Here is a 26640-nt window from a genome sequence, read left to right as displayed (position 1 = left end):
CTAGATAGGATATCTTTTAAAAAAGAAAAGAGTGTTGAATGAATAAAACAGTGTAGAGGCACCCAACAGAACGTTCATATTTTGGATTCAAGCAGTTCAAAATGAACTGAAAGGTTATATCCCATTACCTTCAGAGATATTTCTCAGTTATGAACTCTCTTTAGAACTTATTCCTTATTGGTATTGGGACTATTCACCTATTTCTATATATACTTACTCTAGAAGCACTGAGACAAAGATTATTAGAAAAGAAAGGACGTTCGAGATAACAAATCCATGAACACAGTAAAATATCTGCACCCTACTTTTGAAGGAAAAATAAAAAGTTAGAAGTGTTCTTCTCTCTTAAGAAAAAAAATATACAAATTAAAGGACACTAAGAAGCAGTCATACGTACTTTATCTTACCCTAATGAAGTGCAAGAAATGCCCTTACTTTGAAATGTAGCCCTAGATGAGTTAAAACCTCATTAGCTAAATTCTGAATTAAAATAGAATGTTCATAGTCAGATAGCATTTTGTATGCCAATTATCCTCCTGGATTTTCATTTTTATTTGATAGTATGACGTCCATCTTCCATGGGTATAAATGTTCACTCCAATGTATGGAGTGTCTGGTCAAAGAGTTTTCAAAATAATTCAAATATATAAATATTTAGCTTTGCTGAACTTATTTTGAAAAATAAGTTTTTGGTAAATGCACAGAATCATAACATCACTGATCCCAAAGATAGCATTAATTTACAATGCACCAATGATTAAGCAATAATTACACTTTGATTAACAATCTGCACCTATCTTTTATTTATTTTTTTTTTGCCAGGTTATTTTCTATCACTGCTACACGATCTCAGGGAAACATCTGAGGTTAAGATCACTTTTTGCTGTTTTTGATTGTAGTGGCTTGGTAAAACTTCTTAAATATGTTTCTAATCCTAAACACTACATTTGTGAAAGGTTGTTTTTTCCTCAAATCCAACCTCTTATGAATTTTTGAGAAATTCAGAACAAACTTCAGGCGTGAATCCATAAGATAACCTGCTTATCCCAGCTTAAGAGCTTTTTAAGTCAATACTCCCTAAGAAGAGGTATTGCATCTCTCCTAAATTGAGGTGCCTGAAGGCAACCAGGTCTTCACTTCTCTTAGCAGATGAAAAATGGTTTCATTTGGAAATTTAAAAATACCTGGAGAAAAACAAAAATGAAAATATGGCATGCCACCTCTTATGGGATGAAGCAAAAGCTGTCATAAGAGGGAAATTCACAGCAATAAGAGCCCACCTCAATAAACAAGAAAAATCTCAAATAACAAGACTTAAACTGCACCTAACAGAACTAGAAAAAGATCAAACAAAGCCCAAATTCAGCAGAAGGGGGGAAAAAATAAAAATCAAAGAAGAAATAAATGAAATGCAGAATTTAAAAAAAAAAGTAGAAAGAATTAATGAAACTAAAAGCTGTTTCTTTGAGAAGATTTAAAAAAATTGACAAACCCTTAGCAAGGCTCACTAAGAAAAAGAGAGAGGGCCGAATAAATAAATTTATTTTGTTTTTATAGGCTGAATTAAATAAAGTTAGAAATGAAAAAGGAGAAACTACAACAGATACTGCAGAAATACAAAGGATTATAAGAGAATACTATGAAAAACAATATGCCAACAAATTGGACAATCTAGAAGAACTGGATAAATTCTTAGATTCATACAACCTCCCAAAACTGAATCAAAAAGAAATAGAGAATCTGAATAGACCAATCACAAGTAAACACATTGAAACAGTCATCAAAAACCTCCAAAAAAACTAAAGTCCAGGACCAGGTGGAGTTTCTAGAGAATTCTGCCAAATAATCAAAGAAGATTTAATACCTATCTTTCTCAATCTATTACAAAAAATTGAACAAGATGGAATGCTTCCTAACTCATTCTATGAGGCCACCATTACCCTGATCCCAAACCAGATAAGGACAACACAAGAAGGAAAATTACAAGTCAACATCACTGATGAACATAGATGTGAAAATCCTCAACAAAATATTGACAAATCGAACACAGCAATACATTAAAAGGATCATACACCATGATCAAGTGAGATTTATTCCAGGGACAGAGGGATGGTTCAACATCCACAAATCAATCTCTATGATACACCACATTAACAAACGGAGGAATAAGAATCAGATGATAATCTCAATAGATGCAGAGAAAGCATTTGACAAGATCCAGCATCCATTTGAGATTAAAAAAAAAACTCTCAAAAATGGGTATAGAAGGAAAGTACCTCAACACAATCAAGGTCATATATGAGAAACCATCAGCCAGTATGATACTTAATGTTGAAAACCTGAAAGCCATCCTTCAGAGAACAGGAACAAGACAAGTGTGCCCAATCATGCCATTCCCATTCAACAGAGTACTGAAGGTTTGAGGCAGAGCAATTAGTCAAGAAAAAGAAGTTAAAGGAATCCAAATTGGAAAGGAAGAAATGAAACACTCACTGTTTGCAGATGACACGATTCTATATAAAGAAAACCCTAAAGAATCCATCAAAAAACTATTAGAAATGACCAACAACTACAGCAAAGTTGCAGGATATGCAATCAATTTTTAAAATCAGTTGCATTTATATACACTAACAATGAACTAGCAGAAAGAGAAATTGAGAATACAATCCCATTTACAATCACAACAAAAAGAATAAAATATCTAGGAATAAACTTGACCAAAGAAGTAAAAACCCTGTACACTGAAAACTATAAGACATTATTGAAACAAATTGAAGAAGACATAAAGTAATGGAAAGATATTCCATGCTCATGGGTCCAAAGAATAAACATAGTTCAACTGTCCATACTACCTAAAGCAATATACAGATTCAGTGCAATTGCAATCAGAATCCCAATGACATTCTTCACAGAAATAGAACAAAGAATCCTAAAATATATGTGGAACAACAAAAGATGCCGAATAGCCAAAGCAATACTGAGAAAAAGAACAAAGCTGGAGTCATCACAATCCCTGACTTCAAAATGCACTACAAATCTTACAAATCTGTAGTAATCAAAACAGCATGGAGCTAGAACAAAAACAGACACACAGATCAATGGACCAGAATTGAAAGCCCAGAAATAAAGCCACACATATATGGACAGTTAATCTTTGACACAAAAGCCAAGAACATACAATGGAGAAAAGAAAGTCTCTTCAATAAATGGCGTTGGGAAAACTGGACAGCCACATGCAAAAGAATGAAAGGAGACAATTATCTTGCACCATACACAAAAATCCACTCAAAATGGATTAAAGACTTGAATGTAAGACCTGAAGCCATAAAACTCCTAGAAGAACATATAGGCAAGCACACTATTTGGTATAGGTCTTAGTGACATCTTTCCAAATACCATGTCTACTTTGGCAAGGGAAACAAAGAAAAAGTTAACAAATGGGACTACATCAGACTAAAAAGCTTCTACAAATCAGAGGAAACCATGAACAAAATGAAAAGACAAGCCACCAACTGGGAGAAAATATTTGCAAATCATTTATCCAACAAGGGGTTCATCTCCAAAATATATAAAGAACTCATACAACTCAACAACAAAGAAACAACTCAATCAAAAAATGGGCAGAGGATATGAGCAAACATTTTTCCAAAGAAGATATACAGATGGCCAACAGACACATGAAAGGATGTCCAACATCACTAATTATTAGGGAAATGCAAATCTGAACTACAATGAGATATCACCTTACACCTGTCAGAATGGCTATAATTACCAAGACAAAAAAGAACAAATATTGGAAAGGATATGCAGAAAAAGGAACCCTCACACACTGCTGGTGGGAATGCAAACTACTGCAGTCACTTTGGGAAACAGTATGGAGATCTCTCAAAAAATTCAAAATAGAAACACCATGTAATCCAGCTATCCCACTACTGGGTATTTATCCAAAGAACTTGAAATCAATGGTCCAAAGAGATTTATGCACCCCTATGTTCACTGCAGCATTATTCACAAGAGCCAAGACATGGGAGCAACCCAGGTGCCTTTCTACAGATGAATGGATAAAAATGATGTGGTATATATACACAATGGAATACTACTCAGCCATAAAAAAGACAAAATCATCCCATTTGCAACAACATGGATGGACCTTGATGGTATGATGTTACGTGAAATAAGCCAGATAGAGAAGGGCAAATACTACATGATTTCACTCATATGTGGAAGATAACAAATATATGGATAAAGAGAACTGATTAGTGGTTACCAGAGGAGAAGAGGGTTCATGAGTGACTGGAAGGGGTAAACATCACATATACGTATGGGGACGGACAAAAACTAGACTATTAGTGGTGAGCATGATGAAGTCTGTTCAGAAACGGATAAATATTAATGTACACCCAAAATTACACAATATTGTAAACCAATATGATCTCAATAAAATTACTGAAAAAACTATTTAATTTAGGAAAAATGCAAATGCAAATGCAAAAATAACAGAGAATACTATTACAAACGCCTGGGTAGTTCGCTCACCTGTAAAATGGTTATATTAACTGAACCTGTCTTAATGGGTTGCTATAAGAAATCAAATTAAATAATAATGATAAAGTGCTTAGACAGTGGTTCTCAATGCTAGTTGGTCGTTATAATTACCAGTTGATCTTTAAAAATTTACTGATGTGCTGGTCACAACCTAGACCAATGTAAATCTCTATATGTAAATCCTTTGGTCATACTAACACATAGCTAGGATAGAGAACCATTTTCAGTCATGTAGTAAACGCTCCATTAACATTAACATTTATCATTATTATCATTATTAGCTAATACTCATATTAAAACATATATTTAATCATTTGTGCTTCTGAACTCATATTTATTATTGATAAATTTAAGATTTTTTGCTGTCCCTATATGATCCCTTTATTTTGTACTTCAGTTGCCCAAAGGCAAACACTGTCAAGAATTTAGTGGATGTATTTTCCTTTCAATGTTTCCATAATAGCAGTATTGGTTTATGTATTCATAAAGAGTTTTCTTGAAAAATTACCTAAATACTATCGTAATACACATATTGTTTCCTGAGAAGTTCACATTTACCAAAATATTGTATTTTAGGTCTCTGTGAAGTACACATATTTATTTCAAATAACTTAATTTATTCATAGTATTACCTGAGAGATGAACTTCATTTTATCCTCCAATTTCTTATTAGAATGTCTCTAATAATATTCTAGTGCCCATCTGCTTATCACACAAGTATTTCCATAAGATATATGCATGAGACTTAATTATTTGAGTTGTAAAAATGAATATATGTGCAATTTTACTATAAATTATCTACATTTATTTTCCCAATAGAAAATGTAAACAAAATCAACTACATATTCTTATGGTCAAGGTATAGAATCAAAGATCTCTCAAGTCTGTCTTGCAATGGTCTTTCCATGAGAGGTCCACATGAAAATTCCCATCTGGTATAGGGAATAATATTTCCAAATCTCAGATTTCCAAAATGGGGTACAAAACGCATTACTATTCATAGAGAATACTATGTTCTATAATATTCATGAATTAAAGGCCCCTGTAAATGACTTTGCCCACTCCCTTAATTCACGGATGAACTCACCAAATCCCAAAAGAAAGAATCTAGGCTTTGCTTCTGTTTGCTCCTCTGGGACTAAAGCAGGTTTCAAAAGAAAATAATCATTCCACTCTGTTCAAGAGCACAGAGCCCAGGAATGGCAGTCAGGAGACCTTTGTCTGAGTCCCACATCTTTTACCCCCTAAATGTGAAGCATGTGTCAATCTCCCCACTTCTCTGTGTTGGTATCCTTTAGATAGAAATGGGGAGAATAATATCCATCTCTGGGACGTATGTAACACCTACCAGAGGTCTGCATTTCATAAATATCCTCCCGTGGTTTTAAATCAGAATTAGAATCATTATTGGAATAGTGGGTTTACTGATAAAACGTAATCCCAAGAAAGATGTAATGACTTTTTATTCTATTATATAGCAAAGAGATAGAAGCCTATCATGTCCCAGGTAATTTGTTCATGAAATGAGTGGAATTCCTACCAAGTGTCTCAGTTAACACAATAAGATTTAATTCCCTTTCTGTTTCTCTTTCTTTTTTTTTTTTGCTTTAATTTTTAAGAAAATATCCACATGTTTTTTAACTGAATATGGTAGATTCTATTAAATGGAAAATGAAGGGTCTCTTAGAAAATTTGCGACATAGATACAATCATTGTTTTATCTTTTGTCTAGCCCTATGTAACATCGCTGGAAGTAATGAAAGTACAGGCAGGAAAATGCCCTGTGTATGGAAGTCATTTTGCCTGTGTTCTGTTTCTGAGAACTAAGGAAGTGAATATTCAATATACAACAGACGTCGTTGCTGTTCTTGTAGGCTATTTTATGCCAAGCAATGGTAGGCTGTGAGGAATCAGAAGTGAATGAGACTAGGTTGTTTCCCTTCAGGCATCAGAGTCTACTTGCATAAGGATGAGAATTAAATGTTCTCTCAGGATCCAGAGAAAGTCAAACTTGTAGATCACATGATACCGACCCTGATATCAGTTTCCCCACATTAAACCCAGCCTCTATGGGGTTAAAACCAAAACAATCATTCCCCGCTTACTCTCTGGCTTCCTGGCTCCAAAATCTACTATCTCCAGGGAGACAGACGCCCGCCAAAGACAAGCACCTGGATTATCTCCTCCCTGCAAAGAGATACAGGCTCATGGAGAAGCTGCTGATCAGCAAGGTCATGGGCTCCCTCCTCTCTGAAAGTAGTCTCAAAGCCAAAGACAGGCTGGTGGGAAAGCTCCGACCAGCAAGGTCATACGCTCCCCCTCCCCTACCTAAATCCCCAAGTAAAAATCCTTCCTTTTAGCTTTTCGGGGAGTTTGGGATTTCAGCATTAGCTGCCCTCTCTCCTTGCTCAGCACTGTGCAAATATAAAATTCCTACTTTCTTCCACTACCCCCAGTGTCAAAGATTGGCTTGCTGTGCAATGGGTCAGCGAACTCTCTTCAGGTTCGATATCAACAGGATAATTTAGTTGGGTCTCTGTTGCTTAGCCTTGATACTAATAAATATGCCTAAAATTTACTTTGCCCTTACTATAAGCATCATCACACATTTAGGCACATATTCAATACCCTTTATATTTAAATCTTACCCAATGCAGTCATACCAACTGGAGATCAACTTAGATGAAAACGTTGAGCCTCAAACATACTAACAACTTGCCCAGTGTCACACAGATAATAAACACAACAGATAAGATAAAAAATTAAATGAGTATCTCTGAGGACCAGGATCTGAAACTGTTCTTTGTTTAACAATGAGAGTTTAAGCAGATATACAGAAACCTTTTCCAAACGTCCTAGGGTATACCTTTTAACTGTTTCCTGAGTAAGAAAGGAACCCAACACTTTGACTTTATGTCTCTCTTAGATCAAGAGGGAATAAATTACAAGAATGAAGGAGGAAGTGGAACAATTGAAGCAAAATCTGGGAACAGGAACAAGAATGATCTTCCCAGAATTAGCATGTGTCAACAATTTCTGTGATTTCTGTACGTAATCTCAGCCATACTTACTATAACTCATGAGCCAGGACAATCCACTGTTTTCCCTTGTGGTCTACCAGAAATCCAAAAAGAAGAGCACAGTGAGTGAGGGGCTCTGCCTGTAAAGAAAAGAAGAGAAATGCCAGGTTGGGTTGGCGGGAGAGAATATTGTCCAGGTGCCCTATGAATGAAGTCTCACTGTCTGAATTGAAACTTGACTTCGCCCCTTTTGACTGCAAGACCTTTTTTTAATGTAAAATCATGTAAACTTTTATGTAAAAATTACATAAAATGCCGTGCTCCTATGCTCAACTGTAGAGTGATGATAATGTTTGTTTCCCTGTTTTGGGGGTAGTAACACAGTTTTATCTGTGTGTTGAGCTCTCAAGGCCATAGAACTTAGCTTAGTACCTGGTACACAGAATCCCTAAGTAAAAGTTTCTAATATTGTGATACTGTCATGATTTTCTTCAGTACAATCTTTATCACCTTCCTGATCCCTGATCAGTGCTTTGTGAACAGTTTATTGGGACTCATTCCTGCTGTCGTGGGGAGCATGTCATACCTACAATTGTAGAACCACTGCAGGAGAAAAGCAGAACTTTGAATGACAGTTTCCGGATCCCCGCTAGAACCAAAAACAAACTATGCAGGGCTCTGAGATGAAACTTTGCATAGCAGTGCCCTCCCATCTGTTTGTCACAACTCTTCTGTTTGTCCTACTGATGAAAAAACAATGCTCCTGACAATCACTTCTCCATCCACCATCTCTATGGTATTCACATGACTGTTTGGTGTCTCTGCTGGAGTATGACCAAGGAATGAGAATCCACTGAACATCTCCTGCATGGCAAGCAATAAAGGTTCACACTCTGTCCTCAGGACTGGCAGAGAGACAGAGACAGAGTTATTCATGGGCCTCTTGATGCAGACAGTGATTCTGATGTGAACCCCGCTGGACTGGGACCAGAGTTCTGAAGGGCTGGAGGCACAGGCTGATTATTTACTCTTCTATGGCCTTGATAGCTCAATGCACAGAGCTCATAATTAGCAAAACTTGCCCATGATATCCCATTCTCTGAGCACTTGCTATTATTATTGGAAGAGGAAAAGGGAAAAGGGAATGTATTTGAAAGAGTCCTCTTTTCAGGAGGAAGCTTACCCATAGTCCTCACTTCTGATTTCCAAGTTGCAGGGATTTTATAAATTCAGATGATTTTTTTCAATTAAAAAAGCAATGTGTGACTTGTATGTCTGCAAATTCATTGAGTTCATCATGCTATGTTTGGAGAACTATGTCTTCTTTACCAAGAATCTAATGTAATTTCCATTTTCTTAATTAAAATTTATGTCTCTAAGGAGAATTTCCTATGTTTCTTTCTATATTCCTGCTTTAGGGTTTGGGATTTTATGTTTAAATGTGTATGTTTTTGCTATTTTGAATGACAGCCAAAGTTTTAATTTTTCTGTAAAATTTATGTATGTCACTACATGAAATAACCATTTTGACATACTTATTAAATTGACAATTTGCTTAAATACTACAAGGGGTTTCAAAGATGTCTGCATTTTAAATATGGGCTGCTGTCATCTCAATGCTGGACTAGAATAGGATCTGATTCCAACGTCATTCATGTGGCAATGGCAGCATTCAGTTCTTTGTGTGCTGTTGGCCATAGGCATCTCTCAGTTTCTTGCTATATGGGCTCTCCACTGGGCAGCTGACAACATGGCAGCTATCTTCCACCAGCATGAGCTAGTGAGAGAGTAGAAGGCAGCTGACAAGTTGAAAACCTGAGTCTATTTACACAATAATGTTAAGGTGATATACCAATATTTTTGATAGTTTGTTCATTGGATGCAAGTCACAATGTCCAGCCCAATTAGAGATGGGTATATACAAGGGCACAAATAATAAGAGGCAGGAGATATTAGGAGCATCTGAGAAGCTTCCCACCACAAAAACCTGACCCTCTATCAGGGATTTGAGCTATAAGCACAAGATTCTAGAGATGTCTCTCTACTTTCCAGCATAGTCCCCAAATCTTAACATCATCATCTTCTCAGTAAACCTTTACTGGAGAAGGACAGGCACATGGAAAAACTTGCTCTGTTTTAGGTATTTTTGCCAATCTCCCACCCTCCCATGCTGCTCCTGGCCATGTCATAAGAAGTTTCCCTGCTTTCTCTTATACCAACAGAGTCCTTTCATCTTTGCCAGGAGAAGCCACAGCCATTTCAGTACCAATACAATAAGCAGCTCTAGAAGCTTCTAATTTCTGCTCAACTCCTAAGGGCTCATCTCCCTCCAAATATATTTTCTTTAGAATCTTTGTATTTGAACTCTTGACGTCTTTTTAAAAATGTGATTTTGGCTTACATAGTGAGATAAAGTGGAATGCATGGGAATCATGATTTGTGTCAACCTCTATATCTTATCTTTGAAGTCCTATTGGCTCAGATTTCTTTGTATGAGGAACTCAGAGATTGATTTCTCATTAACTGATAGGAAGAAAGCTTGAGTATTTACCCAGTTAAGTTGGATATGGGAGAAAGCATACTAATTATATGTGTGTGCATCAATGTCAGGGGGAAATTTTAGGGAACCCAAATGACCAAATGGCAGGAGTATAGAGAAGGATTAGAGAAGGAAGTGTGAGTGTTGAGACATTTTGTATGTTTGGGTGGGAAGATAAATCCAAAATAAAACTGAAGGGATTTCATAATGAGAAGAGCTAATCAAGTACTAGGATCATTGTCAGTGAAGTTGGTAGGCAATTTAGCTTAGCGGCAAAAGGCAGAGTAAATTAAACCAGTTACTGGATGGCTTTTCAGAAAGCAAAGATTGCTACCTCAGAAACTATGTGTAGCATCTCTAAAGGAAAGATTAACATGTACTTAGGTACCTGGGTATGTAGCAGAAAAGAGAAAGAGCCCATGGCATGTTGATCATGACAGAAGAAAAGAAAACATGTTTACAAAGTGGAATCCAAAAGAGCCTGTTCCTGTTGAAAGGCAAGATCTCCCCCCTTTGCTGAGGACATAGTCCTTTCCCATCCTTGAGTAATGAAAATGAAGGTATAGTTAAATTTATTCATAATGACTTGGGTGACAATGATCTACAGGCACAATGAGAACCACACAGCCACTAGAAATATCATACCACTACTTTAAGTATCAATTGTATACCCTTGACCAAGACATAATCATTACAATCACTTTCTTGTCACAAGCTCACTTTGCAATCTTCCAATTGCATCTCACAATGTAGCTTTATGATTTATCAGCCAGGGTGCAACCAAGAAAAGAGAAACCACACTAGTTATTTTAGTGAAGATAATTTAAGTATTGCTAAATAGTTATTAAAACATGAAAAGCATAAAAGAAAAATTATGATAATATAGAGTCATAGCTGTAGGATGTAGAGACAATACAATAGGCTAAGGGCTATATGGAAAAGGTTGGGCATTAGTGTGTGTGAACTTTGCTGACTGTAATTAGAAGAATCTAAAGGGAAGCCAGAAGGAACATCTGAGCTTTGGTTTATAGATTCCCAGCCCACCCCCACTTCCACCCCTCACACAGAATCACAAATTAGCTTAAAGAAGGCTAAGTTTGGAGAAGAAAACAAAATAGCTTAATACCCAATATATAGGACCAGCTCTAGCATGTAGAGGGAGGAAATAGGTGAAAAAATATTACCAGGAATATGAGAAAAAAATCGCATTGCCTGTTACTAAGGCAAACTCTTTCAAGTCTTCTCCTTTATGAACTCTGATCACTTTAAGATCTTCAGGATCTGGTCATGAACAGTAAAGGACCTAAGACGTATCATTTATTTTTGAATGAAAGGTCTGACAAAATTTAACAGATCTCCACATTAGCTGCGTGTTAGACTCACCTGGGGAGCTGTTAAAACCATTCACACTCTTTTCACTCTGCAGTCTAATTAAATCTTAAACTATGGTTGTGGGAATCCGGCATGAGGATTTTTAAGGCTCATCAGATGCTTCCAGTATGAGGCCAAGCTTGGGGACCAGTGACACACATTCTCTCACACAACCTGCATCAATAGGTTTGATTGAAGTCAAAGTTTTATGGAAAATAGACGTGGAAAGTGAAAATGGTTGAGAACTGTATATATATTAAAAGAGAGAGTTCTGAATTTCCACAGGATGCCTAAGTCATAGGCGACAAACACAGAAGATTCCAAAGATGTAATAGGATTCAATTGTGCACTGATTCTGACACATGTGGGACCCCAGAGTACCCCCTTAATCCCATCGAATAGGTGCCCAAAAAAGCAATTTTCAGATATGATAAATCAAGACAAATAATTACCATGAGCTACAAAAACTATGTGACCAAAGATGCATGTTTGCCAATTCTAGATGTTTAGTTTTGCAATCATTTCTAATCCACAGAACAAAAACTGGCACAAGTATTGAGACTAGGCTGTTCTGTTGAGGAGCCTCTGCATGGCCTTCTTGATGTCCCTGTTCCTCAGGCTGTAAATGAAGGGGTTCAGCATGGGAGTGACTGCAGTGTACACCACTGAAGCCACCACATCCTTCCTGGGGGAACATGAAACAGGAGAACTGAGGTACACCCCAAGGCCAGTTCCATAAAATAAGCAAACAGCTGACAGATGAGAGCCACAGGTGGAGAAGGCTTTGTACTTCCCACATGTTGATGGGACTCTCAGAATGGAGGAAATAATTCGAGTATAAGAGAAAAGGATCCCTGAGACGGGAATACCACCAAAAACAGCAGCAATGAAATAGATCAATATTTTGTTGGTGGAGGTATTGTCACAGGCAAGCTTGAGGAGTTGAGGAGGATCACAGAAGAAATGAGGAACTTCCACATTCGTGCAAAACGTAAGTTGTGATATCATTAAGCAGTGCAGCTGGGAGTCCAAAATGCTGATCAAAAAAGACACCAGAACCAGGAAGCTGCAGAGGCGTGGGTTCATGATGACCAAGTAGTGCAGGGGATAACAAATAGCTACAAAACGATCATAGGCCATCAGAGTTAAGAGTAAACTGTCCAAACACCCAAAAAAGTAAAAAAAAGACAACTGAATCAAGCAGCCCACATAGGAGATGACTCTTCTATGAGTTAGAATGTCCAAAATCATCTTTGGGACCGTAGTAGTAGCAAAACCGATGTCAGCCACAGATAGGATGCAGAGGAAGAAGTACATGGGGGTGTGGAGGTGGGAGTCAGAGCTGACAGCCAGGATGATCAGCAGAGTCCCCAGAATGGTGACCAGGTACATTGACAGGAACAGGCCAAAGATTAGAGGTTGCAGTTCTGGATCATCTGAGAGCCCAAGAAGAAGGAATTCCAAGGCGTTTGTTAGATTCTGGGATTCCACATAGCAGAGACACCTTTTGGAAAATAAAAGAGAGGCGATATAAAGGAAAGAAGTATACAGGTAATCGTAAGAGTGTCTATATTTTGGATCCAATCAATTCATATATAAAGTATTCATGCTTGAGGATCATACCCTTTTAGCAATATTTCTCGGTGTGGCAAACACAGTCTTCTTAGAACTCTGTTCTCATTGGCTTTTGCTCCATTCACCTGTTTCTATGTGCATCCACTTTGGAAAGACTAGGCTAAAAATTTAGAGGCACAAGGATACTTAGAGATTTTAAAAATCCATAGTCATACTAACATAGCAGTTCCCTTCTTTGATGGAAACAAAAGGAATAAGAAATACAGTCTCCTTTAGAGAAAAAATTATTGTAATTAAAGGACATTAATAAGCATTCAAATGTGCTTTATTTTATTCAAATGCAGGGCAATTAATATCCTTGATTTGGACTATTTATAAACACCCTGTAAGAATGATGTAAGTGCCTGACTCCATTTTTTCAGTATGATGTTTGGGTGCTAAAGGTTTTTAAATCATGCCTCTCTCCTGCCTCTGCCCAGTAACTGGGCTAGCTGATAAAAAAGACTGGGTCCTCCAGTGATAAATAAGTCCTAGGAATGTAATGTACACTCTGGTGACTATAGTAACAATACTGTATTGTGCATTTGAAAGTTGCTAAGAGAGTAGATCTTAAAAGTTCTCAGCACAGGGGAAAAAAATTGGTAACTATGTATGGTGACGGATGTTAACTAGACTTATTGCGGTGATCACTTCACAATATGCAAAAATACTGAATCATTGTGTTGTATACCTGAAACTAATATAATATTATATGTTAATTACACCTTAATTAAAAAACAAAGAAAGCCTGGATCTGTCCTCCTTTGGCAACAGGGAGAGATTCAAACCTCACAGGCCCATGCACAGAGACAGGAAATCTCACTGTGAACCCACACCATAGCTGCAATAAAAAAACCGTTGCCAGCCACTTTCTTTGAACTCTTCTGTCATTTCAGACCACTTTAGAAGACCTGCTGTGCTCTGCCCAGACAGGGAAATCTTTATATAAGGAATAAAACTTTTTATACCCTCTTGTGTGTGCGTTGTTATCAGTCTCAACATCCAAGCCAAACTGGGATGTCCATGGAAGGGGAGGCCTACCCTATTTCTGCAGAGTGTCCACTACACTTGATGCAGCAAGTGGGGCACTGAGACAATGACCACCACCCTCAGAGGTCTTTCTTCTCTTGCTCTGGCTGGCTCCCTGGCTCTGCTGTCTGATGACAAAGATGCACTTTGAGATACTGCCTCCTAGAAGCTTGCACTTTGGACTGTGCCGCATTTGTTGAGTCCTTCCCATTGAAACCAAGAATGAAGGCGTTAAATTTTCTCTGGGCTAGAAATAGAGAGAAAAAAAAATTTTGAAATAATCTTTGCTAACTGCATCTGGGCATACTCAGCATAAACAAGTGTTTTTTAAAACTAACCAGGTCTTTCTTTCCCTCCTTAGTATATGAATGAGCTGTTTTTCTCAGGAAATCAAGGTCCAAACATCAAGAAGAATGGATATTCAGCCTCACAATGCCAAAAGCAGGCTGAGGATAGAAAGTAACCAGAAAAGTCCAGACACTCAAGGAAAAAGTGGTTTCATCCTCAAGGCCAAATGCAGGCTGGTGGGAAGGTGCCAACCAGCAAGGATACATTCTCCCCCTCCTCTACCTAAAAGCCCAAATAAGAACCCCTACCTTTTTCCCTTCAAGGAGGCGTATTTGAGTTTTAACTCCCATCCCCTCATCTGGTTGGCTTTTGATAACAAATCTCTTTCCTTGCCGCAAGTATGATATTTCAGTGATTTGAGTTTCCTGTGAATCGGGTAACAAACCTATGTTTGTGTTTGGTAACACAATCTTCCCTTATAGACATAATTTACCTAATTTAGATGTTTCAATAATTACTTGGCTATTAGAGATGAGAGTATGGGGTCGAGTCCTTCCTTAATGTAGCCCTAGGTCTCGTGTCGCAGGTCAGATCAATCTATCTGTATGTCTTAGAATGAAGCTGTGACTAACACTAGGGCCAGGGGAAAAACTCTTACCCTGATTGGTTGTGTGTTTAAACCAGGCATTGGCCTTGTGGGTGGAAAGGATATACCCTGAGCAAGATATAGTTCCACTGATTGGTTGCTGATGAAAGAGTGGTCTTTAGGGAATTAGGAGAGAGAGAGAGATAGACAAAGAAAGAGAGAATGAAGAAGAAAAACAAGAAGAAGAAAGAGGAAGAAGAATAAAAAGGGGAGGAGGAGAAGGAGGAGGATAAGAAGGAGGCAGAGGAAAAGGAGGAAGAGGAAGAAGAGGAGGAGGAAGAGGGAAGAGGAGAAGAAGAAGGAGGAGGGGGAGGGGAGAGGGAAGGAGGAGGAAAAGGGGAAGTAAAGGAGAAGGGGAAGGAGGGGAAGGAGAGGAAGAAGAGAAATAAAAAATCTGGATATGAGGGAGGAAACTGAAACAGAAGTATACAATTTGACCCCATTGGAAGTCTAATATTTATTAAAAGAATTTATAGAACAAAAAATGAAATGGTACCAATTAGCTTTGGCATCTCTTCAATAAAGGTTCTGAATTAGCTTTAATATTGGCTGAAAAGCACCAAAGGGCAAAACTTTGTGTCCTCAATGAAAACAGGGGCTCAGATCACAGCTGTGGATCCCACTAAATTTGAATAAAATACTCTCTATAATCTTAGGGAGGTTCTTCAACATAAAATTAGAGGAGAAAGAGTATGCCTCACCTTCGCCATAGAAACTATTATCTTGCCTGAATTCCCCATTGCAATAGCACCCATTGATCTCAAAAATCCTAGAATGGACATGGACATTCTGACTAAATTAAAATTAAATTAAGCCTTTGGCACTGTATAGAAAAGACCTAAGCAGTTTTTCACATCCTGTTCTGTCTCCTTTTCTCCCTCACAGAACTATTCACTTCTGACACTTCTGGTCACTAAATGAGGGGAAATCTCTTCACACCAGCTGTATGTCTGACAATTTATTTCAGTTCTGACACTATTTGCCTATAGTGTCAGATCCCACAGATTAAAGGGTCAGTCCCCCAACACTGCTCCCACTTCAGATGTCAATCACAAGTGGTAGGTCCCCAGGTTACGCAAAACTTCTGTTCAACTTGGCGACAAATTAGAGGTTCCCACAACCTCCTCCTCAGGTTTGATTAATTTGTCACTCTGGGAAGAGTGCTTGAAGGGAAATGACCAATCTTATTCATTTATTTAGTTGTACAACATCCCTGGAAGGGATCAAAGCCCAGGCAGGAAAGCCCCCAGCGTGTGGAAGCCATATGCTGTGTTCCTGTGAAATAACAAATGGTAACCAATATTTAAAAGAGATTTTTAATAGATACATATTTTGTTTTTATTGCCTAGTCTGTGCCAACCACAGTGGAGGTGTTGGGAAATCAGAAATTAATGAGACTCAGTCATTTCTCTGCAAGCATTCTGTCTGGAGTGACCTGGACAGAGAAAGAAAAGTTTGAATAAATTGGTTTGGGTTTTTTTCTTAATTTTAACATTTTATTTAACCAACTATACAAAAAATAATATAATTTCACCAATATGCAAAATTGAGATGTTTTACATTTTTTGGTACTTCTTCAAAATCTGGTATTCCATACTGACAGCATATATAAATTTGGACTAGACACATTTCAAGGGCTCAATAACGACATGAAACTAAATTTTAAGGAAAGACATTGTCCTGTGCCCTGTAAATGGAGTCTTGCTGCTTGGATCCCAACCTGACCCCACCCATTTTTAACCCCAGGACACGGTTCAAATTAAATAAACATACTGTACTCCTCTCCTCAACTGTAAAATTTTGTGTGCACATATATCATGGAGGGTGATTATGGAGATGAAAATTAAAAACCCATACGCAGCACATAGCTTGGAGGCTATCACAGGAAACCCTATGTAAAACTTCATAATATAATGGTTATTCTCCTTATCACCATCGTGATCATAATCATCAAATTCATGATCATGTTGGAGTGCTTAGGAGATGGTTTGGAGAAATCCATTTCCTGCTCTTGTGTGGGTGATGCTTATGGAAGCTAGACATGGTGGTGGAGGAGAGCCACATTTTAAATGACAGTTATGAAATCCCCAACAGAAAAGGAACATAAACTTCACTGGCCTCTGAGCTGAAACTCACATATTCATGCCCTCCCATCTGGTTATCTCAATGGTCTTGCTTGTTTTGATAATGAGGAAACAAGATCCTCTATAATCTCGCCTCCATCTACCATCTCCCTGGGCACTCACTGGTCTGTGCTGTATCTCTGCTGGGTCATGACTTAGGAGATTGGATCCACTGTCCTCTCCCGCCTGGTGAATGATGAGGGCTGAGACTCTGTTCTCAGGACTGGCAGGAAGACAGACTCAGGCATGAATCCCTCGATGGAGACAATGACTCTGAGAAGAGGAATTACAGGTATGAAGCCTAACTGGGGCTGCCACATTAAAAGGCTGGAGACACTGGCTAATTATTTAGTCCCATATGTCTTTGAGAACTTAATGCACAGAACTCATAATTAATGAAATTGGTCCATGTTATTCCAATCTCTGAGGACTTCCTAATATTAACTAAAGAGGAAAAGGAGAAAAGTGAATGTATTTACTTGAGTCTGGGCCCTTCCTCTTCTCAGAAGGAAGCTCATCTGTACACCTTGCTTGTGATTTCCGATTTCAAGGATCTTAACATAAACTCCAGACTCTTTTCTTTCTCAATTTAATTATGACTTTTGGACTCTGACATCTGCAAATCCACTGTGTCCTTGATGTAAATTAGGGAGAATTAGGTTTCCTATAACAAGAATCTAAAACTATGTCCTTTTCCTCAGTTAAGACTTTTGTCTTGAAGAAAAATTTTCTATTTCCTTTTTTTTTATTTTTTTATTTTTTAAAGATTTTATTTTTTCCTTTTTCTCCCCAGAGCCCCCCGGTACATAGTTGTGTATTCTTCGTTGTGGGTTCCTCTAGTTGTGGCATGTGGGACGCTGCCTCAGCGTGGTCTGACGAGCAGTGCCATGTCCGCGCCCAGGATTCGAACCGACGAAACACTGGGCCACCTGCAGCAAAACGCGCGAACTTAACCACTTGGCCACGGGGCCAGCCCCTCTATTTCCTTTTTTTTAAGGCATTTTTACTATGTAAATGATGGCCCAAGTGCTAGTTTGTCTCTTTCAGTGACGTATGTTGATATATTAGAAGACTATTGACTTTTATGTTCTTATTACAACTTGATATTTCTCTTAAATAAATCAGGGTTTCTAACAAGACTGCAATCAAGATGTCAGCTAGGTCTGTGGTCACCTCAAGGTTTGACTGGGAGATGACCTGGCCCAAGCCCTCTCACATAGCTGTTGGAAGGATAACATTCTTTGTGCACTTTTGGCCAGAGGCCTTCCTCAGTTCTCTGCCACATGGGAAGCTCACAGGTGGCAGCTGGTTTCCATCAGAACAAGCAGATAGGTGACAGAGGAACAACGGCCAGAAATTTGAAAGCCAGAGTCTTTCTGAACTCTAATCTCAAAAGTGACATCTCATCAGTTCTGTCACATTGTGTTGGTTGGAAGCAACCAACACTCAGGGCGTTTATGATACGTGAAATAAGTCAGATAGAGAAAGATAACTACTGCATACTTTCTCTTATATGTGGAATCTAAAAAAGTCAAACTCTTAGAAACAGAGAGTAGAATGGTGGTTACCAGGGGCTGATGGGTTAGGGAAATGGGGAGATATTGGTCAAAGGGTACAAACTTCCAGTTATAAGATGAATAAATTCTGGGGATCTAATGTAGAGTATGGTAACTGTTGTTAACAATAATATATGATATACTTGAAAGTTGCTAAGGGAATAAATCTTAAATGTTCTCACCACAAAAAAAGAAGTGATAATGAAGTGATGTGATGGAGGTATTAGCTAACCCTATGGTAGTAGTCACTTTGCAACATATAAGTATATCAAGTCAATACATTGCACACCTTAAACTTACACAATATGTCAATTATATCTCAATAAAGTTGAAAAAAGAAATATATCAGCCTTAGAGTAGATGATAATGATGATGATGATATCTATATTTATTTAGTTCTTACATGTGCATATTGTCTGTTTAATTCTAGAGTGCTTTCAGATAAATATCATTAAAAATGAAACATTAGAGGCAGTGAGAGTTATAAAAATATATCCCAGCGTACTCAAGTAAAAAGAGGAGCTGATGTAAATCAAATTTTAGCCTCCAAAGCCCATATGTTGAAACTATACACCAGCCTATTAATTATTGATTATGTTGGTTTGCCCTTATTGATCCACTACTATTCACTAAATAGTATTCTATTCAGTCTATTTCGTAGTATCTTCTCAACCAGCTTCAGGTAAGTGCTCTTGTTATCGTAAATCTACAAATGAGGAATTTAAATAGAAATGTTATGTATGATACTTAAAGTTATACAATTTGTGACAGCAGCCTACTTACGAATTACTGGAGTGCTTATTAAATTAACTTCCTTAGTGCTGCAATAGGATTTACCATTTGAATGAAACTACCATTTGATTCATCCATGCCAAAATTATGTATAATTATTGTATTGCCTTGGAAGATAAGCAGTATGCACTTAATTTGCTGCTGAGAATTTGGGAGCTCAGAAAGGAACTTTGACTTGCCAAAATCTTCAAATTTTTGAGTCAATATCTGGGCAGTGGAGTGTCTTCATATTCCACATTTTTTTTTTTTATTGCAGCAACATTGGATTAAAACATTATAGCTTTCAGGAATGGGAGGATCCAAGATGGCACCATGAGTAGTCCTCTTTGCCTCTCCCCCTTCGAGTCTACAATTATTTGGACACTTATCATTTAACAAAGGATATCCAGACAGCATCTCAGGGCGTCTGAGAGACCCATGCGACTATACATCAGAAGGCGGACGGACTTTCCTCCTGGAGGATGTGGAAATAGGTGAAAACTCTCCGACCCAGACCAAACAGCCTAGTACCTGCAAGCGGCTTTCTTCCAACGGATGCCCCCAGAAGGTCAACACACATCTAGGGCAGGAGTGAGCACACAACAGAGGAGTGACGGTGGAAACAGGTGACCAGAACCCTACCTAAACCCCCCGCAATTACTCCTAAATGCAGAGGGAAACTCTAGAGTTACAGACCTGAGCCCGCGGGGAGAGTCTCTCCCCGCCATTGGTGGGGAGATCCCGCCTAGTGTTCACGGTGCCCAGAGGGTCCCAGAGAGAATCACTGAGGGTACGGAGGTCCCCTGGCTGCGACTGCCTGCACGGTGGGGCTAGGGATTGCCGGAGATCTTGGAGCGGACTGGGGCTGGGTGAAGCTCCAGAGTTCTGCCTGGGCAGCAGACAAAACTCTCTGTCTGCCATTAGCGGAGGGGCCACTCCCAGCATTCACAGCTCTGGGAAAGTCCCGGAGAGAATTCCAGAGGGCGAGGTGACCTCCAGCTGCCATTGCCCACCCCATAGGGCTAGGGATTGCCGGAGATCTCGGAGAGGACTGGGGCTGGGGGAAGCTCCAGAGGCCAGCTCTGCGCCCTGGAGGGGAAGCTCCAGAGTTCTGCCCGGGTAGCAGAGAAAACTCTCTGTCTGCCTTTAGCAGAGGGGCTATTCCCAGCATTCAACTCTAGGAAAGTCCCGGAGAGAATCCCAGAGGGCGAAGTGACCTCCAGCTGCTGTGGCCTGCCCCATGGGGCTAGGGATTGCCAGAGATCTTGGAGAGGACTGGGACAGGGTGAAGCTCCAGAGGCCCACTCCGCGCCCCAGAGGGGAAGCTCCAGAGTTCTGCCCGGGCAGCAGACAAAACTCTCTGTCTGCTATTAGCGGAGGGGCCACACCCAGCATCCACAATACCGGGAGGGTCCCGGAGAGGAGACTATCAGGCAGGGCAGCAGGTGACCAGCTACCACTGAAATCAGGATCTCCAGCTATCCCCCAAGAGAGGGCAAAGGGCTCCCCGAGTTCCTGGGGAACAGGACTGGGGCTTGGGGGAGTTCCAGCTACCCAGCTCTGTAGCCTAGGGGGAAACCCTACAGGCTCACAGCAGCCTCTGGGAAAGCCTCTGCTCAGCACTAGTAGAAAGCACCCATCCGGCAGCCACAAGGCTGGAAGACCCCGGGACAAGAGTAGAATAGCTAGGTGAACTAACCACAGACTGTAGAACATGCCAATAGCTCTCCTGCGACCCACAGTGGACAAGTGAGATTTTGTGGGTTCCGACAGCGACGGAGCGACAAATATAAGTGATCCCACCCCTGGCCGCTGGAAAAGCCCATAACACCATTGCAGACCCCAAGGAGGGAGCACATCTAGGTGGGCTGCAACAGTAGGCACCAGCAGCCTGAAGCCCCCCGTGACGGCCCCCACGGCAGAGGAGGGAATCCAAAGGACCACTGTGACTATGAGGAGGGGCCCAGGCCCAGCTAGCAAATGCGGACAGGGTTCCTGGTTGGTGTAGTACAAACAGCTGCTCCCCCACTGCAGCAGCTGAAACAAGTGAAAGGAGCAACTAAACTCTATCTCTATGCGGAGGCACAAATCAACAACATCAAGCAATATGAAAAAATACATTAAATCTCCAGAACAGAAAGAAAATAACAAATACACAGAAAACAATCCCAAAGAAAATGAGATATATAACCTGAATGATGATGACTTCAAAACAGCCATCATTAAAATACTCAATGAGTTAAGAGAGAATTCTGACTGACAACTCAACGAGTTCAGGAGCTATGTCACAAAAGAGTTTGATACGATAAAGAAGAACCAAACAGAAATATTGGAAATGAAGAACACAATAGAGGAGATTAAGAAAAATCTAGATGCTCAGAACAGTAGGGCCGATAATATGGAGGAAAGAATTAGCAATTTGGAAGATGGCAATATAGAATTGCTGCAGGCAGAGGAGGAGAGAGAAGCAAGACTAAAAAGAAATGAAGAAACTCTCCGAGAATTATCAGACACAATTAGGAGATGCAACGTAAGGATTATAGGTATACCAGAGAGAGAAGAGAAGGAGAAAGGGGCAGAAAGCCTATTCAAAGAAATAATGGCTGAGAACTTCCCAAATCTGGTGAGAGAGATGGATCTTCAGGTGACAGAAGCCAATAGATCTCCAAATTTTATCAATGCAAGAAGAGCAACTCCACAGCATATAGTAGTGAAGCTAGCAAAAGTCAACGACAAGAAGAAAATACTAAGGACAGCCAGGCAAAAGAAACTAACCTACAAAGGAACCCCCATCAGGCTATCAGCAGATTTCTCAGCAGAAACTTTACAGGCTAGAAGAGAGTGGAATGATATATTCAAAAATCTGAAGGACAAAAATCTACATCCGAGAATTCTCTACCCAGTGAAAAGATCCTTCAAATACGATGGAGAAATAAAAACTTTCCCGGATAAACAAAAATTAAGGGAGTTCATTGCCACAAAACCTCCTCTTCAGGAAATCCTCAGGAAAACCCTCATTCCTGAAAAATCCAAAAAAGGAAAGGGGCTGCAAAACCAAGAGCAGAGGAGATAAGTAGAAGGACAACAACAGAGAGTAGCAGCTCTTCATCAGAACAGATTAAACCATGGGACGAGAAACAAAGGAAATTGAAGAAAACCAGAAAACAAGACACAAAATGGTAGTGGTAGGCCCCCACATCTCAATAATCACTCTAAATGTAAATGGATTGAACTCCCCAATCAAAAGACACAGAGTGGCAGGATGGATCAAAGACCAAGATCCAACAATATGTTGCCTCCAGGAAACACACCTCAGCCCCAAAGACAAACACAGACTCAGAGTGAAGGGATGGAGAACAATACTCCAAGCTAATAATGAACAAAAGAAAGCAGGTGTCGCTATACTAATATCAGACAAGGTAGATTTCAAAGCAAAACAGATAAAGAAAGACAAAGAGGGACAGTATATAATGATAAAAGGGACTCTCCACCAAGAAGACATAACAATTATAAATATATATGCACCCAACAAAGGAGCACCAAAATTTGTAAAGCAACTCTTAATAGAATTAAAAGAAGACATCAACAACAATACAATAATAGTGGGGGACCTCAACACACCATTAACACCAATGGACAGAGCATCCAGACAGAAAATCAACAAGGAAATACTATAATTAAATGAAAAATTAGACCAGATGGACTTAATAGATATATATAGAACACTTCATCCAAAAAGAGCAGGTTACACATTCTTCTCAAGTGCACATGGAACATTCTCAAGGATTGACCATATTTTGGGAAACAAAGCAAACATCAATAAATACAAGAGAGTTGAAATAATATCAAGCATCTTTTCTGATCATAATGCTATTAAACTAGAAATCAACTACAAGAAAAAAGCAGAGAAAGGTGCAAAAATGTGGAGACTAAACAACACGCTTCTCAACAAACAATGGATCATTGAAGAAATTAAAGAAGAAATCAAATATTATCTGGAGACAAATGAAAATGAGAACACGACATACCAAATCATTTGGGATGCAGCAAAAGCAGTCCTAAGAGGGAAATTCATCGCAATACAGGCTCACCTCACTAAACAAGAAAAAGCTCACATAAGCAACCTCAAACTACACCTAACAGAATTAGAAAAAGAAGAACGAACAAAGCCCAGAGTCAGTAGAAGGAGGGAAATAATAAAAATAAGAGCAGAAATAAACGATATTGAAACAAAAAAGACAATAGAAAGGATCAATGAAACAAAGAGTTGGTTCTTCGAAAGAATTAACAAAATTGACAAACCCTTAGCCAGACTCACCAAGAAAAGAAGAGAGAAATCGCAAATAAATAAAATTAGGAATAAGAGAGGAGAAATCACAACAGATACCAATGAAATACAAGAGATCATAAGAGAATACTATGAAAAACTATATGCCAACAAATTGAACAACCTGGAAGAAATGGGCAAATTCCTAGACTCCTACAATCTCCCCAAACTGAATCAGGAAGAAATGGAGAATGTGAATAGGCCAATCACAAGTAAGGAAATAGAAACGGTAATCAAAAACGTCCCCAAAAATAAGAGTCCAGGACCAGACGGCTTCTCTGGAGAATTCTACCAAACATTCAAACAAGACTTAATACCTATTCTTCTCAAACTGTTGCAGAAAATTGAGAAAGATGGAGTACTCCCTAACACATTCTATGAAGCCAACATCACTCTGATCCCCAAACCTGACAAGGACAACACAAAGAAGGAGAACTACAGGCCGATATCACTGATGAACATAGATGCAAAAGTCCTCAACAAAATTCTGGCAAACCGAATACAGCAATACATCAAAAAGATTATACACCATGATCAAGTGGGATTTATACCTGGGACACAGGGATGGTTCAACATCTGCAAGTCAATCAACGTGATACACTACATCAACAAAATGAAAAACAAAAACCACATGATCATCTCAATAGATGCAGAGAAAGCATTCGACAAGATCCAACACCCATTTATGATAAAAACCCTCAATAAAATGGGTATAGAAGGAAAGTACCTCAACATAATAAAGGCCATATATGACAGACCCATAGCCAACATCATACTCAATGGACAAAAACTGAAAGCCATCCCTCTGAGGACAGGAACAAGACAAGGGTGCCCACTTTCACCACTCCTATTCAACATAGTACTGGAGGTGCTGGACAGAGCAATTCAGCAGGAAAAAGAAATAAAAGGAATCCAAATAGGTAACGAAGAAGTAAAACTCTCGCTGTTTGCAGACGACATGATCTTATATGTAGAAAACCCCAAAGAATCCATAGAAAAACTATTAGAAATAATCAACAGCTACAGCAAAGTAGCAGGGTATAAAATTAACGTGCATAAATCAGTAGCATTTCTATACACTAACAATGAACTAAAAGAAAAAGAACTCAAGAACTCAATCCCATTCACAATCGCAACGAAAAGAATAAAATACCTTGGGATAAACTTAACCAAGGAAGTGAAGGATATATACAATGAAAACTACAAGACTTTCTTGAAAGAAATTGACGATGACATAAAGAGATGGAAAGACATTCCATGCACATGGATTGGAAGAATAAACATACTTAAAATGTCCATACTACCTAAAGCAATCTACAGATTCAATGCTATCCCAATCAGAATCCCAAGAACATTCTTCACAGAAATTGAACAAACAATCCTAAAATTCATATGGGGCAACAAAAGACCGCGAATTGCTAAAGCAATCCTGAGCAAGAAAAAGAAAGCCGGCGGAATCACAATCCCCGATTTCAAAACATACTACAAAGCTACAGTGATCAAAACAGCATGGTACTGGTACAAAAACAGGGGCACAGATCAATGGAACAGAATTGAAAGCCCAGAGATAAAACCACACATCTATGGACAGCTAATGTTCGACAAAGGAGCTGAGGGCCTACAATGGAGAAAAGAAAGTCTCTTCAACAAATGGTGCTGGGAAAACTGGACAGCCATATGCAAAAGATTGACCATTCTTTTTCACCACACACCAAAATAAACTCAAAATGGATCAAAGACCTAAAGATTAGGCCTGAGACAATAAGTCTTTTGGAAGAGAATATATTCAGTACACTCTTTGACATCAGTTTCAAAAGAATCTTTTCAGACACTATAACTCCTCAGTTGAGGGAAACAATAGAAAGAATAAACAAATGGGACTTCATCAGACTAAAGAGCTTCTTCAAGGCAAGGGAAAACAGGATTGAAACAAAAAAACAGCTCACTAATTGGGAAAAAATATTTACAAGCCACTTATCTGACAAAGGGTTAATCTCCATAATATACAAAGAACTCACACTGATTAGCAACAAAAAAACAAACAACCCGATCAAAAAATGGGCAGAGGACATGAACAGACATTTCTCAAAAGAAGATATGAATATGGCCAAGAGACACATGAAAAGATGTTCATCATCGCTAATCATCAGGGAAATGCAAATCAAAACTACACTAAGATATCACCTTACACCCGTTAGATTGGCAAAAACATCCAAAACCAAGAGCGACAAATGTAGGAGAGGCTGTGGAGAAAAAGGAACCCTCATACACTGTTGGTGGGAATGCAAACTGGTACAGCCACTATGGAAAACAGTATGGACATTTCTCAAAAAGTTAAAAATAGAAATACCCTATGACCCAGCCATCCCATTACTGGGTATCTATCCTAAGAACCTGAAATCAGAAATCCCAAGAGTCCGTTGCACCCCTATGTTCATCGCAGCATTATTTACAATAGCCAAGACGTGGAACCAACCTACATGCCCAGAAACTGATGATTGGATAAAGAAGATGTGGTATATATACACAATGGAATACTACTCAGCCATAAAAAAAGACAAAATTGGCCCATTCACAGCAACGTGGATGGACCTCGAGGGTATTATGTTAAGCGAACTCTATATGACTCCACTCATAGGTGGAAGTTAGTAGATTGATAAGGAGATCTGATCGGTGGTTACCAGGGAAAAGGGGGGGTGGGGGAAGGGCACAAAGGGGGAAGTGGTGTACCCACAACATGACTAATAAAAATGTACAACTGAAATCTCACAAGGTTGTAATCTATCATAACATTAATAAAAAAAAAAACAT

The 26640-nt window shown here is 39.0% G+C and overlaps 1 protein-coding gene across 1 annotated transcript; it reads right to left on the bottom strand.

Moving 5' to 3' along the window:
• Positions 1–12036: 12036 nt before the first annotated feature.
• Positions 12037–12978, bottom strand: LOC124225112 (olfactory receptor 18-like). Its single transcript, XM_046637550.1, has one exon. It carries the CDS (start codon positions 12865–12867, stop codon positions 12037–12039), a length of 831 nt encoding a protein of 276 aa, XP_046493506.1. The 5' UTR covers positions 12868–12978.
• Positions 12979–26640: the final 13662 nt, after the last annotated feature.

This window comes from Equus quagga, chromosome 14 (assembly GCF_021613505.1).
Source record: "Equus quagga isolate Etosha38 chromosome 14, UCLA_HA_Equagga_1.0, whole genome shotgun sequence".
Taxonomy (NCBI): Eukaryota; Metazoa; Chordata; class Mammalia; order Perissodactyla; family Equidae; genus Equus; species Equus quagga.
The sequence above is the reverse complement of the archived record's forward strand: the minus strand, read 5'-3'. Positions and strand labels throughout refer to the sequence as shown.

What these genes read in the sequence shown, in the direction of transcription:
- LOC124225112 (XM_046637550.1), bottom strand. Translation starts at nt 12,867, where the DNA reads ATGTACCTGGTCACCATTCTGGGGACTCTGCTGATCATCCTGGCTGTC.